The sequence below is a fragment of the Pipra filicauda genome, unplaced genomic scaffold (assembly GCF_003945595.2).
Source record: "Pipra filicauda isolate LSUMZ 115617 unplaced genomic scaffold, ASM394559v2 scaffold3_size10097308_pilon, whole genome shotgun sequence".
Taxonomy (NCBI): Eukaryota; Metazoa; Chordata; class Aves; order Passeriformes; family Pipridae; genus Pipra; species Pipra filicauda.
Genome location: NW_024104532.1, coordinates 4228320 through 4245432, shown reverse-complemented (window position 1 = coordinate 4245432; position 17113 = coordinate 4228320). Strand labels below are relative to the sequence as shown.

Here is a 17113-nt window from a genome sequence, read left to right as displayed (position 1 = left end):
ACCGAGAAATGAGGTATCTGTGGGTGAATCACACAAGATGGGAAGGGGAAGGAAGAAAGTTCTTCAAACTCAACCTTTTTTATCAGCAGCTGAAGGAAAGGAAATTAACGGGTACTTAGGTTAATGAAAACGGGAAGCTTGCAGGGAGGCAGTCACTTTTAGAACAGTCAGGATTACTCAAAGCTAACAAATATAACACAAAATGGCTTTTTACTACTACTAGGTAAGGTTGTCCTTTTGGTGCAAAGGGTTGCATCTTATCCTTCAGTGGTCTAGCCCTGGTGTCTCACCTCCTCTGTGGTGAGGCTGAATGATAGTTGCCTTACAGCCATCCTCACAGCTCTGGCAAAGTAATAAAAGGGTTTCATCGCTAGGCGAATCTGCATCAGGCAGAGTTCAGATTCCTGCTGCGGAAGCCAAGAAAGGACAATATCTGGTAGTTGTGAAGCATCTTCTCTCCAAATTCCTGGACACAGAATGCAGGGACACTGCCCTTCCAGGCACCATGTGCCTGGCAGGCTCCGTGTCACAGGCGGCACCGAGATGTGAGATGAGTCACCTCAGTGGAGCGCAGACTCAGCGCTCTCCGTTTCTAATCTGGGCCCTGCATCGTAGATGATTGTCACTGCAGCACAGGGTGATATCTTCACACTGTATTTCTTTCTTCCTGCAACTCAACGAGCACCTCATAATAAAACCTTTGTGCTTCAGAGAGGATTGAGGTCTCCAGGAATTACTTACAAAGCCTGAATGAACATTTCGGGCTGTACCAAGTCCCATGTGTTTCTGTAACAGCACAATCTCTACCCAGTGACTACAGACCCAGGCTGCTGCTTTTCAGGGATGGCTACGAACACTGGTGACAAGGAGTATTTCCATGTTACTGGAAGGGCACCTTTCACAGCAAGACGACTCCTGTCTAGATTTGGACCATGGGTAGTTTTACATCCCTAATACAGCCAGGGTCCTGCCCAGGTCCCCATCCTGTGGGCTCCCACTTTCCTGCTTTTCTTGGAGCACAGTGCAGCTGCAGGTCACTCTGCACATCCTCTGGGGCTGCTCAGGGCAAAACCACCTCAGCAAAGCAGAACTAACACCAGACATGTACCAGGCACTCATATTCCCACAGGCACTGGAAATAGCACAGCCACAGGCCCGCAGCCCCGTTCACCACAGGGACAAGTGTGCACGATGGACAGACCAGGAGCGGTGAGCTATGCTGACCTGTCCCTTCCAAACAAACCACAGCTGCTGGCTGGCATGGCCCACATTGTGGAGACACCCCAAGATTATAAACAAAGAGCAAACTAAGAGCAGCAAAAACTTCTGGGAGCAATGCTGATGCCAAAGCCCAAACAGCATCCCTGGTGTCACCAAGTACCCAACCTCTTCCCATGGCTCTTCTCCAGGGAAAACCCCATCTCCCCTTCAACTTTTCTAGTTGACAAAGTGGTAATTAGTTGGACTCGAAGATCTTAGAGGTCTTTTCCAACCTAAATGATTCTTTGATTCAGTGATTCTGCACTCACACCTCCTTATCACCTCTCCAGGGGGACGGCTGTCCTGATTTGTCTCCATACCTGTCAGACACTCACTGCAAAGGCATTCATGCCTCAAGAATGACAGGAACGCCTGCTCCACACCCTCCAAGTTGTGCCTTGGCAGGCAGCAGAGTGGCCTTCGAGAAGGAAGAGAGCTTGCTGCTCATTCAAGAAGTAGTCATCCTCTACACAAAGGGAAGGAACCTGGAGGGGCTCAGAGGAAACCATGAATTATTGCTTTATATAATCTTGTCCTGCTCCAAGGATTGGGAGGGGATTTCCCAAACGCATTGGCTTGTCTTTGTGGTTTCTGCAAGGAAGAGGAGGAAGAAGATGCTCCAGAAGAGAACCAGGTTGTATGACTCAAATAACCTAGCTCCAGAAGGGGCTAAGGGAAAGAAAGGTGGTATATTAAGGTAGACAGTACATTTTTGGAAATGGATACCAGGCTTTTTTCATCTGTTGTCCACTACTGGTTTTCTCTGGGCACCTCTATCTACATGTGAAGGCTCCTAATAGAAAACACATTTAAAAATGCCTTTTTAAGCCACCTCCTAATTCTTTCAGCCCTCATGGGCATCGGAAGTTAGGAACACCAGCTAATGCCAGCCAGAGAACAAGCAGGCACTATGCAAGCATGTCTGTCCCAGTTTCCATATCTTGGCACTGCTCTCCCCAGCTGTGGCTTTTATTCAAGAAACAATAAATTTGGCAAAGGCTCTGCTTGGCCATTTGATCTGTGGTACTTTGGGGGAGACTCACAAGCGCTGCGTCCCATTCATAGGAGCTCTGTCTTTAACAAATGTCACGTTTGTTCCCCTAACTCCTCTGGATTCTACCGGGAAACTCTAATTGCCCTATGTGCTGGTGTGGCACAGCCCTCCCCAGTCCCCCAGCCTGCCCAGTGAAACCCTTCTTCTTCCCTCCATCACTCCCCAGCCAAGGTGCTTTGCTGGCAACTGCCCCAACCCCGCTCCAGTTGCAGTTAAAATAAGAGTGAGGTCCCAAATTTATCTGCAGCTATTTGTCTTATACAGTCATCTCCCTCTTTCTCCATCACACATCCCCACACCAGCACTTTAGCAGGGTTGGATGACCCAAGGTCAGCTTTAGGCCACCTCATTACTGTCACTGCATTTGCACTGACTGGAAGGGGAAACGGGAGAGAGAAATGTTGGAATCAAGGCTGTAATATCAGTACAGAGAAAGGATATCTCCATCCAAAACTAAGGCACAGGACAGTCTGATCCTGTGGGTGATGTTGGAGTGAACAGCTCAGCAGCAGGGACATCTCAGAATGTTTTCATTTGGTTGGAGTTGCTTTTCCCCTGCTTTTCCCAGAACTGGAACCCTACTGCAGGAGGTCACATGGCACAAGGCAGAGGAGACCATTATTAAAAATAAGAAAACATTCACCTTCCTTGCTCTCGGAGTGTAAATTAGGCTGGCCACTTGTCTTGGACAGCCTTCTTGACACTGGGAACAAACTGTGCCTGCATTGCCTCTCTAATGGCCATCCCTGCTCACCCACGGGTCCCCAGCAATTCTGTGTCACCAAGAGACTGTCCTGCCCACTCTCCCTGTGTTCTGCCACATTCCCCTGCCACATCTGCTGCATCAATCTCCCACTGCCTGAGAGCAGACAAGGGAACTACTAATGTAGGAGGGAAGAGGTACCACTGGGGCTGCCTGCACGGAAATACAGATCCTACTTTCATGGCATTTTCCAGCCCATTTGTACCTTCTCCCTCCTTTTCCATGGAGTCCAGCCTCTTGCTGTCCCACTTGAGTTTCCTGCTGATGCTTGACTCATTGTCCCTCTTAGGACCAATTTTTTGTCTCCAATCATTTCATCTTTTTACACTCTTCTTGGGCATATAGCCTCTCTTATTTGGTTGCCTCCATCTATCCCTTCAACCATTTCCTTAGAGTCCTTCTCTTTCCATCACTGGTGTTTGCTGTATTTATGACTTTAATGGCAGAGCTGACAGGAGCCTCCTTAGACAGTCAGTAAGCTGCAGTTGTTCAAACCTATGCTAAAAGAGTTGGCCCTGTCCAGTTTTATCATTATGTTTTCCCTCCTGAGTTTTGAGTGTTAAAGAGGATTCTTAGACAGAGAAAGAAAACATCCGTGAATTCACTCTGACTTTGCTACAAGCCTTTGGCTTTGCAAATCATATCAGAAAGGAAAATCCCCAAAGCTCTGTCCTGTAGCTGTAGCAATCTGAAATTCTACCCTGCAGCCAGATAAGTGAATCCAAGCGTGGTTTTCAGCAGTGGTTTGCCCCTGGAATGGAGGGTTGGGGCCAGCCCAGCCTGAGGCCAAGCCCGAGCAAATCCAATGCCAGGCCCTGTCCTGGGTCTCTCTAAGATGCAGGGGGGCTTTGCAGGCTGATAGGGATCACTCATCATGCCCCAGGCCACCAATTCTGCAGCGCCCCATGCTTCCCTTCAAACCAACAGTCCTTTCCCTTCTCCCCAGTTCATTTCTGTCTCTCCTGGCCAACATCCACAAGTCATGCCTAGAAACCACAACTTCAACCCCAGGTCCCTCCTGCTGCCACTGGCTCTGCCTTGGAGGCTCATCACACACAGCTCTGCACCCTGACCTTTCCTTTCTGGGAATAGCATGCACTGCTCGCCTCCCATCACTTCCAAGGAAGGGGCAGCCCAGCAGGAGTACCCTGCCCCTCTCCCTGCCTCCTCCTGCCTCTGCTAGCCCAACGTGGCAACAGCCAATGTGTCATCACCTCCGGCACCAGGGAGAGATGCCGGCAACTGTCCCTTACAGTCTGATAGCAAATGTCAGAGGGAGGGGCTGGGACTGCAGGAGAACAGCCTGTACATCACTCTGCTGCTGGGGATGGGGAGGTGTTCATTCAAGGCTGGATGACTCTCCTGGAGCAGTTTACATGCTATAAATAGGTACCTCGAGGATCCCCTTTTAAAAAGGGTCTTTCTCTGCAGCAGGGAGCCCCGGAGGGACAGGGAACCACATAGTCAGCTTTAAATGAGCTGTACAAAGCATGCTATGCAGTTACTGAGGAATGGCCTTCTTGTTCTGAGTCACAAAATGTCTTTCTGTGATTCTGCTCTCCCTTTATCCTCCCACAGGTCTCACCTCTACAGCGCCCCTTTGCCTCAGCTGCTGAGCCTAAGTGATTTTGTCTACAAAGCTGCTGGTGCATTCCTTCTGTGGGTTTGATCCCCATATGGGCCATTCCCTTAAGACTTGGACTCGATGATTCTTGTGAGTCCCTTCCAACTTAGACTATTCTGTCATTCTGATTCTGACTCAACTTCACACCCAGAAGCTCTGCACTAGAGCTGTTCAGCCTGACTTGCGTAAAGAAGGTCCTGTGCTCAGCCAGACTCATGTCAAGGCAGAGTATCACAGTGTATTTGGGTTACAGAGAGGTCTCACCATCAGTCAAGGCTGATACAGATGTATCTCAGCATCATTCTCTTGCTGCCCACAGTTATAATTACACTTCCTCTCAGAAACCACGAGCAGCAACAGCATCTTATTCTCACGAGATACAGACCTGAGCTGTGACCCTAACAAAGGACTGGAAAGAAACGGTGACAGCCTACACCTGATCCCACCCATTCCCAAGCAGGAGCGGAGGTTGTGAAAACATCTGAACAGTGAGAAAAGATTCCCCAGTGAACAGGTACCAACCCAGCTCCCCCACCCTGCTCCCCTGAACAGAGATATTTTGGGGCTCCCACAATCTTTACCATGTGCAGGCACACTTCCTTTCTCTACCAAGAGTGTATCGGAAAATCAGCATATCTACCACTGAGCCATTTGCTTTTGGGGACAGGCAGCAAGAAACTTATCTAGGGCTCTAGTTTCTCTCAGGAGAAACTGCTCTGCATTTCCAGCCATGAGTCCAATACAACAGAATAGGACTTTCAGCCTTTGGAGCAGGGACCCTGTAACCCCAGGGGTATTTTGCAGTCATCTTCAAGGCTGCCTCACCAATTTGCTGTCCACATGCTGCAGCCCATGGGACCTCCACCCAACAGACACTAAGGAGTGTCATGTCCTGACAGGCGCCATCATGGGAGGCACCATTTAATCTGATTCCAGCGGGCTTGGGAGGCAGGAAGAGCATTATGGCTTTGGGGATGATAAGAAATGTTTTCAGCCGTGTGGTTCTTGCTTCAGCTGCAAAGTATCAAGATGAGGGCAGTTCTCACCCAGGGGTGAACAAGAATTTCCTTCAGCCAGAGAGAAAAAGAAAAAAGATGAGGGAGAGGTTTTTCACACTTATATACACTTAAGAGGAAAAAAATATTTACATGAGGGAAAAAGGACTTGGCAGGGGTTTCCCAGAGGCCATTTGCTGTTTATGCATTTCTCAGGACTGGGCTGAGGCCACAGAGCTTGGTGGTGGCGCCTGAACCTCCCTGAGCAGCTGAGGGGACTGTCTTTAGGGCTGGGGATATCCTCTCAATGTTCCTACTGTGCCTCCACATGCAGAGAAGTCGTGTCTGTGAGACCACAGGCAGCTCTGACAGTGGCTGCTGTGGTTTCCTAATGCCTTTCCTTTGTCATCCCTGAGGGACCAGAGCCAAGAGAAGCTGTCGGAAGCCTCAGGGTAACATCACATGTGCTGGGAAGCAGGAACTGGGCTCTAAGAATCTCTTAATACCAACAAACCTTTCCAGGATGGGATGAGAAATATTCTCCAATTGGAATGTCCTGTTTTAACAGGGGTAGGGGGGAGCTGGATGGCAGCTGAGGCTCCCACCACAGAGACTGAAGAGACTGACTCAGAGACTGATTCTTTCATCAGGACCCCTGCAGTCAGCAATGGCTTGTACTTATAGCTGTGGCTCTCTATCTCTTGAAAGCACAAAGTCACAAATTATTATAGTTTGGGCATCTGCCGTGCTTTGGAATTGCCTAGTGCAATCCCTCCCTGTCCAAGCTGCACAACAGCTCCCTGCTGTTGTTTCTGGAAGGAAGAAGCCTCAAAATGTTCCAGGCACACTGGCCTCTGCTGCCAAGACTTTCACCATGGTCTTAAGTGGCATAAAGAATGCAAAATACTTGTCACTGCAACATGCTGGGCTGGGATCCTACTTTACATTACCCATGCTCTTTCTTCACCCTCACCTGAAGCAACAGGAACGTCAGGACAACAGGTAACAGAGAACAGGCCAGGAGACTTTCCCAAAGACACACTCCCATGAGCTTTTCCAATCCTATCTAGGAGATAAAACAACCTGGGACAGACAGCAGTGTCCTACCACCACACCATGCTTCTGTCACCCCATTCCTGCAGGGCAATTCATTCCATCACCCGCTTCCAGCCCAAGCTCCAAACCAGCCCAGCTGAAGAAGCTGCAGCACAGTGTTTGATGCTGTCAACACTCAGAAGCCCTGTGAGGTGTGAGGTAAACAGCCGAGAAGGAGCAGAGCCACATTCCCTCCTGCTGTGTGCCAGCATGGGGGCTCTGGGGTGGAGCAGAGCAGGGACAGCATTAGGCTCTACAGATCAGTGCCAACTACATTTTGCAGTGTTTCATGTTTCCCATCCCAGCAGTCTCAGCACTGGACATCTGTGTTTCCTCCCAGTCCCAGGGAACGCTGGCACTGGTGATCAGCAACAGAGGATTAAAGCCCCCAGCTGTACTGGTCCATGTTTCTGCAGCAGCATGGGAAGTGCTGCCATGGCAGTGCAGGAGCCATCCAAGACTGCCATTGTTTCCAGTCCAAACAGACAGGAAAGCAGGTGGACTTTTAAAACTCTGTTTGCTGATCCCGGCATAAGATGTGAAAACCAGATAAGCCCTTTTACAGCGAGGTTTTGAGCACCCACAGGTCCTTCACCATTTCCAGTGCTCAAAGCACTGAATAAATTAACAAAATTCCCGTCCACACTATGTTTGCCTCCCTGCCAGCACCCACATCTTGAGGTGCTGGTTTTCTTTAATGAGCCCTGAATGATTCACTGGAAGAGTCTTGGAGAGTATGGCAGAAATGGAGCCAGCAAAACGGCTTTAAGCAAGGACACTTGACTACAAGCATACCATAATTACTCTTTATTTAAACACAACATCGATAGGACGTGCAATAAATACTCCAAGTTTTAAACATACAGATCTTCATCTATGTATGTATCTAGCACAGCAAAACACCTTTACATTTCCTTGTTTATATACAGATCTATATATTGCTGTATATAGATAATGGAGATATATATACACACATATACATCTATAATGAACTTGTGCAAAAATGACCTTACCAACGACAGTAAACAATTAAATATTTCCCAGTCCACTCTCACTGGCACTGGCAATATTGCACAGAAATTCAATTGTATGCTCCTGCCATTGGGAGGGTGAGAAAATGGGAAAAAAACTGAAATTGCATGCACAGAGAAGCAGCAAATCCACTTTTTCATGATGAAGAAAGTTTATAAAAGCCCGGTGCCCACTAAAACACTCTGTTTGATTCATCACCTTTACACAGCAATTCCAGCGAACACCCATTGCCAGATCCAGGGGAATCAGGGTCATATTCTGCTCTTACAAGGCTTACCACTTACCACTTTACTTTCAAGTTGTGTAAACCCCAGTTTCCAGCATGCACTGCTCTGTCTAGACCCAGGCTGTGCCACTGGAGAAGTGACTGTGCTCCCAGCCCAGGTGGCTGTACTTTGTTCTGTGCCAGGCAAATACAAGCCTCAGTCCTCTGGCTGAGGGAGTGGTGGTGCCACAGGACCTGCCCGTGCCACCAGCTGCAGCTGGAGCCCTTGAGGAACAGCTGTAGTGCATCTCCCAAGAGTCAGTGCTGGGTGGAATGTTGCTGCCCTACTCTGGAATGTGACAAAAAGCACCTACAGGTTCCCCTGGGTGCCCCATGTCACTGCAAGAGGGTGTATCTACCTCAGCTGCCAAATGGCAGCATCCTCACAGCCCAGGGTGTGCGTTCATTGCAAAATGTTCTCTTTGCCCCCAGGAAGAAAGATTAGTACTAATATTTGCTTTCGAAATAGCTCCAATAAAAGTATAACAAGGGGAAGAAATGCTGGGGCTGCTCAGAAAAAGCCAAGCTTTCACACTGGAAGAGATCGCTGCACAGGGAGGAGATGCCAAAGTGGCTGTGGTCCTACTGTGGAACTGAGAAACCAAGCAAAGTGTAAAAACAGTGATGAAAGGAACCTTTATCTTGCAAAACACTGATCTCAGGGAGCCTGGAGTCACACTGCCTCTCTGCTGAGAACAACGACCAAGGCCAGGACAGCTTTTCACAACAGCTCTTGCTCACCTGAACCTGCAGAACCGCTCTGGGTACCACACACATTGCACACCTGAAGTGCAGGCACAAGTTAGCAAACAGTGTGGGTCAGCCAAGGTACGAGGTGCTTCACCAGGGCTGGATGTCTCTGCAAAGGCATCTGGAGAGAGGAAGACTGGGGTAATGCTGATGAGAAGACCAGTGTACACCTTCCCCAGCTTCCCCTTCAATCCTCACAGCCCAGGGACACAGCCAGGCAGTGCCATGGTAGGTTAGGAAACCCTTGTTTCCCTGCTACTTTGAGGATGGCACTTTGTATCCACTGACAGAGAGCAGAGAAGGGAACACACAAGACAGGCCAGAGGAATGAATGTGCTCATAAACCCATCTCCTTGGGAAATGGATTCATCATACAGTGAAAATAAACACTCGGAGGCAGAGGACTGGCAAAGGGAGGGACAAAGCCCTTCCCTCAGACAGTGTGGGTGTTTGAGACTCCTGGCAGCAGGAGTTGTAATTAAAGGTGCAGGAGCAGACTGTCCCCATGTGCCGGACGAGCCGGCAGGGAAGAGAACGAGCCTGGCAGAACCGAGAGTTTTGGCTGAAACTCAGGGGGAAAGGGAGAGTTTAGGACCTCTGGAAAAAGGGCAGGCAACTCAGGCAACAACAAGGATGTTGGGAGGTGATGCAGGGAGAAAAGTTAGAAGGACTAGAGCCCAACTAGAGCTTAATCTGGCTGCTGCCATAAAAGACAATTAAAAATATTTTTATATAAGCAATAGAAGGAGGGCTAAGGAGAATTTCCATACTTTATTTGGAAAACACAGTGACAAAGGATGAGGAAAAGGCTGATGGAAAAGGCTAATGCCTTCTTGGTCTCAGTCTTTATTAATCAGACCAGTTGTGCTCCAAGCACCCAACACCTTGACCTGGAAGACAGGGACCTGATGTCCTGTATCAAGGTAACCTACTTAGTAGATGAGGGAAAGACTGTGAATGATGTCTACCTGGACTTTAGTTAAGCCTTTAACACCTACTTCCCACAACATTCTCCTGGAGAAACTGGTTTCCCATGGCTTGAATGGGTACACTGTTTGCTGGGTACAAAAATGACTGGATGGCTGGGCCTAGAGGGTGGTGGGGAATAGAGCTGAATCCAGCTATGGGCCAGTAACCAGTGGTGTTTCCCAGGGCTCAGTTTTGGGCCAGTGCTGTTTAATATCTTTATTGATGATCTGCACAAGAGGATCAAATACACCCCCAGTAAGGTTACAGATGATGCTAATTTGGGAGAATTGTTGATTTGCTGGAGGGTAGGAAGGCTCTGCAGATGGATCTGGACAGGCTGGATCGATGGCAGTGCCAGGTTAACAGTTGTACTTGACCTTAAAGGTCTTTTCCAATCTAAAAGATTCCATGATTCTATACCGGAAGGGCAAGAGATGCTGGGAGATAGACTGCAGCCTGCTGTTTACTGCCAGCCAGCTCTGACAATACCTTCCCCTCGATGACAAAAGCATGTCCCTTATAGTAAATAAACTCTTAAATGGGCCCTTTGCAAAGCCAGCAGCTGTGACGTGTGGGAGAGCTGAAGAGCACGTTGTGTGACTGCTCACACATCCGCTCCCTCTCTGGAGAAGCAGGGCTCTCCTTTCTACTCTATTAATCCCTGGCCTATTTTCAAACATTTTGGTGCATTTTGTAACTTAAGTCTCTTCCCTCTCTCTCTGCTGTACCACTATCCTTCAGCAGGGGCCTCACCTTAACCTGAGCCCCAGGGGAGGTTGCACGGTCTGGACACAGCTTCAGAGGCAAGGCTGAGGCAGGCACAGCCCTGACACCCCACAGCAACGTGATATGCACCCATAGGCGATGCTGCCCAGTGGGAATTGCTGAACAACTCGGGACGTGAGGCACTTTGGGAACAACCAGTCCTCAAAGGATGCTTGAGTCTCATTTCCAAGTGGGGATCTGCACCCAGACCCCGTTCCCTCTGCCAGCTCCCCATGCACTTCCACATCTCCCTAGTGCCAGAGCAAGCTGAAGGTTATATTTCCAAGCCTGGCTACCCAGAAACCAAAAGCTCTCCAGGAATGCTCCCAAGAGGCAAAGGACTAGCATAACTCAGGAGCTTTTAATGCTCTGGCTGTTTTGGAGGATGAGGCAAAGACAGCTCCTGATGTGAAAGCTGCAGCTGCCCAGATCACAAGCAGGACCTACAGCGAGGGCAGTATTTTGTAACAACACAAAAGCTGTGTTTGCGATCTCCATCTCAACTAAGACTTTAAAAACAATTACAATCTCTTTGGCCAAAGTGGCTAAAGGCAGTGAACATAATGCCAAACTCGAGTCAGCTGCACGCACAGACACCTGGGGGTCATATCCCACCCATTTCCCCACTGACATGGGTGGGCAGTATCCCTCTCATCATCTACCCACCTTTGTGGCAGTGGTACAAGGTACAAGCCAGCAGCACAGCAGGTAGCCTGCTCTGTTTGCAATAACAATTTGGTGTTTATCACTGTGTGTTTTATCAGATGTATTTAACCTGAGCCAACTCTCTGCTAGTTTAAATCCTAAGTACCCTTAAAGTCCAATTTAACAGCCACTTCTGACTTCAATGCTCCATTTTTTAATGCCTAGCATGTATCTATAAAACTATCTTTGTAGTGTAAAATATTTCAACAGGCCAAAGCTTGCCTTTTCCAACCATGAAACAGGAAAGATGTGTCAGGTTTGGTTTTGGTTGTGCCATAATATTTTTTCCTCCAATATTTCTCTCTTTCAGTTCCAGCTGCCCCCAGAACTGCACAGTTTATATTTTAATAATGTTACCTTAGAGGAGAGAAATCAGTTCTTCAACACTCAGACTCCACTGCAAGCCTGAGGTTTCCTAACACTGTAGCTGAGCTTTGCAGTACCAAGGTCAACTGCCCAGTGCAAACAGCCCAACATCCCCTATCCCTTACACATCCAGGTGCTCTGGATGCTGGAGTGGATTTACATTCAGTTACTTGCTCATCTCTCAGTTTTGGCTACACAAAGCCACAACATCTGAAGTATAAACAGAGGCAGCCAAACAAATAGAGAGATTATTTGGACAACAAAGTCCTGGTCCACAACACGTGTTACTGAAGTGCCAATAATTAACAACAGTGAAAATACAGACCCCAAGATGTGGACAGGGGATTTCTTTGTGCCAGAGGGTCCTGTCCCAAAGCTGGTGAGAGTTTGACCACTGAGCCTGTTGGAGGCTGGCTAACCCCTCAGTACTGTGGGGCACCTCCTCCCTGTGTACCCTTGCTACCTGCCAACCCACACTGCCCCCAGATATTGCAAAATAAAAGTGACTGGCAAGATTCAAAATGCAGGAGACAGAACAACACAGGAGATATTGATCTCTACAATCAAGAGGTTAATTGTCACTTCCCCTCAATACTACATAATAATCACGGCCTGCACTGTTGTAAAGTGCATCTCCAGTTCCAGTGTGAGTACCTACACTGTGTGTACCTACACCGACTCCACATCACACCAGCCTGTCACCTTTCAGTCCTTGTGCAGTATGAAGCAAACAGCACCTGACTGGCAGTCCTGGTCCTGTGCTGGGTCTCCCCTGCTCGGGCAGCCTGTTAATGTTTATCTGAGGAGCTGACCTGGGGCCTCACACACCACACCGTTAGATCACACCCTTCCTTTGCCTGACTGGCGGCTCAGAGGGCTTGGGGCACTGCTGACATACCTCCCAAGGCAGCAGGTGAGGGCACAGACAGGTGCAGGCAACAAAGCAGCGAGGCAGGAGGGAAGGACTCAGCCAAATTCCCTGCCTCTGCTGTAGTGCTGAGCTGCAAAGGCAGCAAGTGGAGCTGAGTCAGAGGAGAAGAGGGCTTTTACAACTGTTCCTCCTTCCTAACACCCTTTTCAAGCAGGATCAGTACCACTCTGGGAAAAAAAAGAAGGGAGCACTAGGAGTTTCCAGACCCCAGCCCCGTACAAGCCAGGTGGGGTTTTACCATGAGGGATGTGAGAGCTCATGGAGTTTGTCCCCACACCTTGCAGCAGCATCAGAGACCATCAGTAATGACACCCCCTCCTGCTCCCTGCCGTTCGGGGAGGGGGGGTGGGATTCCCCTCCAGCATTCCCTGGGGTCGCCCCTGACAGCACCAGTGCTTGGGGCAAGTCCTTCTCAGAGCAGCCAAGAGAGCCAAGGCCACACGGGGACTGCAAAAAGGTGTCGGTAACCAGAAACCCTGCTCCACCCCCCTCCCAGCCTCCAGCCTCCCCAGGACAGCGCACAGCTCTGCTCCAAAGCCCCTCTGCCTTCTGCACCGGGGGGTACCAGCCTGGGGGGTCTCAGCTCCGGGCTGGTCACCCCACTGCGTTTGCAAAGCTAGTTCTGCCACGGACCCAGCGACATCCAGACCCACCCACTGACCACGGCCCAAGTAGCAACGCAACGAACACCCCCGTAGTGCGGGGAAAGCGCGTGGAAATGCGGGGGATCCACACACGGGAGGTGCCCGAGCGTTCCCCCGCGGGACACCACGGTCCCACGGAGTGCCGGCAGGACCCGCGGGCACCGTTTCCTCGCACCTCTCCCGAGTGTTTCTAAAAGGACCCCGCGGTTGCACAACCTCCCGGCCCGCGGGTCCAGCCTGTCACACAGCACCGCGATTGCAGATGGGGGGGAGCTCCATTCCCCCCTTCCCCAGCCCAAACTGCTGCTTCCGTCCAGCTAGGGACTCCCAGAGAACCAGCCCTCGATAGCAGTGCGGTCCTGTCCTGCCGCCCAAACCTGCCCGCCCGTGTCTGCCGTGCCCCGCCAGCCCTGCCCGCCCGCCGCCAGCTCCGCAGCGCGGGGACACCAAGGCACCGCCTGTTACACGGGGAAAAAAACCTCCACAACCAACCCAACAGACCTGCAGCCGTCCCACGGTCGGAGCTGAGCTGGATACCATGGAAAATAAAAACCCTCCTCCCCTTCCCTCGGGCTCACTGTCATGTGAGACTTGTAGTTAAACAAACTGGGTGCTTTAAAAGCTTTTGGTTGGATGCAGAACGATGGTCTGTGGTTGCAGCAGCATGTCACCCGACTTCCCAGTATAACATTCCTGAGTCCCACAGTCACAGGCTCACATTTTAGGCAAATAGTCCATTTATTCCTATTATTATTTCAGCAGAAAGTCCTATAGTGCTTGGCAAAAAAAGCATTCGCAGTTTCTGGGCGTTGATAAAACTGTCCCGCTGCCGACCACAGCCGCGGCCGTGACCCAGCCCTGCGACTCGCGCTCAGCCCCACTCCCAGCATCCCTTCCCCGCTATTTTGCCGCAGAGTGCCACCTCCGCACAGTCCCCCGGGCTGGACAGCACTGGCACCACCGCCCGAGATGCCCACCTGGCCGGGGGGGGCTTCCCACGGCCACCGACTCGGTTAAGAGAAGAGAATCAGGAGGAGTCCCGCGAGGCACCCGGTTCCTCTGCGGGGCTGCCGCCGGGGCAGGGGGGGTCCAGCCCCAGCCCTGCTCCCGCCGCCCCGCACGGTTCTCCCGCAGCAGCACGGCTCTCTCCGGCTGCTCACAGCAAGGTCATGAGGTAGTTCAACACCGGCCGCGGCCAGAAACTCCTTCCGAGAACGTGCATTCTGCACAGACTCATCCCTCTGACCCCACTTAAGGGACCCTTGGTCGTGCCCCTAACCAGGGAGGCCGCCAGCAGCCCACCTGCCCTAGCCGGAGCCAGCCCCCACTTGCATAAGGCTTGAGTTTGAGGTTTCTCACAGCCATTAGATTTTAGGGGCGCTCTAGAAGAGGATCACTATTATTATTAAGGGAGGAAGTTGATTTTCCTTAGAAAGACTCCTCTGTACAACCACTGTGTGCCACATCAGAGCCCACAGTACCCTACCCGCTAGGCACAGTACCTTTGCAGTGCAAAAAGTCCTCGGGGTGAGGGAAGGAACCCTCTTCACAGAGCAAGTCGCAGGTTTTATCCGGTGCCAGGGGGTAGCCGTTTTCCTCCTCGTTGTAGTCGCCCCTGTCGTTGCTGTTGGAGTAGCCGTTGGCATACATCTTCAGGGCAGACCTGCGGAAGCACAGGAGCTCCTGGAAGGCGTACCTGAAGTCCGGGCTCCGGCAGTAGATCAAAGGGTTGAAGGCAGAGTTGACATAGCCCAGCCAGTTCAAGAGGATGTACACGTACTTGGGAATGATGTTGTCCTGGATGACGTGCACGATGTTGACAATGAAGAATGGCAGCCAGCACAGCGTGAAGGTGCCCATGATGATGCCCAAGGTCTTGAGGGCCTTGTGCTCCTTCAAGAACTTGGAGGCACGGCGGTACCCAGCTCCCCCTTTCTGCTCCTGCTCCTTGTTCTGGGTGTGAAACCTCCCCTCGCTCCTGTCTATCTTCTGCAACTGCTTCTTGGCCACCTGGAAGACCCTGGCATACACGAATACCATGATGATGAGTGGCACGTAGAAGGAGATGATGGAGGAGGCAATGGCATAGGCTTGGTTGGTGAAAAAGTCACAACATGTGTCCTTCTCATAGCACTGGATGGCCTCTGCATGGTCTGCCCGGTACCAGTGCATTTGGATGGGCAAGAAGGAGGTGAGGGCTGAGACCACCCACACGATGAGGACAACCATGCGCGCCTTGCTCTTAGTCAGCAGGCTCTGGTACTTGAAAGGGGAGGTGATGGCGAAGTACCGGTCCACAGCAATGACACAGAGGGTCTCAATGCTGGCCGTGACACAGAGCACATCCAAGGAGGTCCAGAACTCACACCAGAAGTTCCCAAACTGCCACATCTCCATGATGATGTGGCAGGCGCCGAAGGGCACCACGGCCAGCCCCATCACCAGGTCAGCACAGGCCAGCGAGGTGATGAAGTAGTTGGTGACAGTCTGCAGGCGCTGGAACCGGGCGATGGCAGTGATCACCAGCACGTTGCCGAAGACGGTGGCCAGCACGATCAGAGACATGAGGATCCCCATGCCCACCATCCACACGTCCCGCGACACCGTGGGGTCGGCGGCGCTCTGGTTGGCGCTGACGTTGCCGCCGGGCAGCTCGGTGCCTGCCACCGCCATGGCCCGCCAGCAGCCCCCCGGGGGCGGCGAAGGGCGCTTGGCTTTGCTTAGGGCTCCGCAGCGGCAGCGCTGCTCTGGGCGCAGCGCATACGGGATAGCAGGTGCGGGGACGCTCCCGCCGTGCGAACCTAGGACCGCTCCCGTCCCGTCCTGTCTGCCCCGTCCCGTCCCGTCCCGTCCCGTCCCGTCCCGTCCCGTCCCGCGCGCGGCAGCCGCCCGCCCTCGCGTCTCCCAGCCCGTTCGGCGCCGCGGAGCTTATAAAGTGACACCCGCCCGTGACATCAGCCCGCCGCAGCCAATGGCAGCCGGCACCCGCACCCCGAGCCCCCCCCGCACCCCCTGAGCTCCCCCTCCGTCTGCCCCACGCGTGTCACCGCTCCCCCCGACCACGCGTGCTGCATCCCTGCGGTGTACCGCGCCTCTCGCGCGCTGCCGGCACCGTGGGCTCCCCCTGCTCCAGGTGTGATCCCTCCCCTCGCGGTGTCCTCACGCTCTCCCCCGCCCACGCGTGTCCCCCAGGCACCCCCACGTGCAGCCTGCTGTGCACTGTCCCCGTGCCTCCCACTTACGCTGCCAAGCAAGCACTCCCTACCTCAGCAGTGTCCCTGCACCACAAATGCCCCCACACTCCCTGCCCCAAAGTGTCCCCACACCTCTCACCCCACCCACACACTCTGCATGTCCTGGGGTGTCACCAGGACACACGGCACCAGGAAAATCCTGAGGATGCTGAAGCTCACGGAGGCTTTGTCCCTGGCTGGGCACTGGAGTTTGGCTTTCCTGAGAACCCCCATCTTCACTGGTGACACCTCATGCCAGGTTGTCACCCGTGTCCCCATCCCTGACAGCCCCCAGCACAGCACTTTTACTGCAGTTTCACCCCCAGCTCAGCACCCCAGCTGGCACCCATGATGGTGGGGTGCATCCAAGTGCAGGAGTCACCACCCAGCCCCCAAAACCCCAGAGCTGATCAAAGGCACAGACACCCCTCAACTGTCCTGGGGGCACTGACAAGGCAGGGAGCTGTGTGACTGCTGCAGCCAGGCATGTGGTCAAACCCAGACTCTATCACAAGTATTTCCCTCCAAAACAAATAAATTTGCTAAGTAAGGACTAAGGAATCCTTAAAACTTCCTTTTAACCTAATGGGAGATAACACCACCACTGGAGTTTCATTTCTGCCCATGGCTCTGAAGTGGCACTGCCCAGCTTTGTGCTGCCC

The 17113-nt window shown here is 51.9% G+C and overlaps 1 protein-coding gene across 1 annotated transcript in view; it reads right to left on the bottom strand.

The window, feature by feature from the left end:
• The window catches only part of ADRB2 (adrenoceptor beta 2), a 29052-nt gene extending 12989 nt beyond the window's left edge, over positions 1–16063 (bottom strand). The window contains exon 1 of the mRNA XM_027718564.2: positions 14721–16063. Coding sequence (XP_027574365.1) covers positions 14721–15891 — 1171 coding nt within the window. The 5' untranslated portion in view covers positions 15892–16063. The remainder of the gene's footprint in view (positions 1–14720) is intronic.
• Between the last annotated feature and the right edge of the window lie 1050 nt (positions 16064–17113).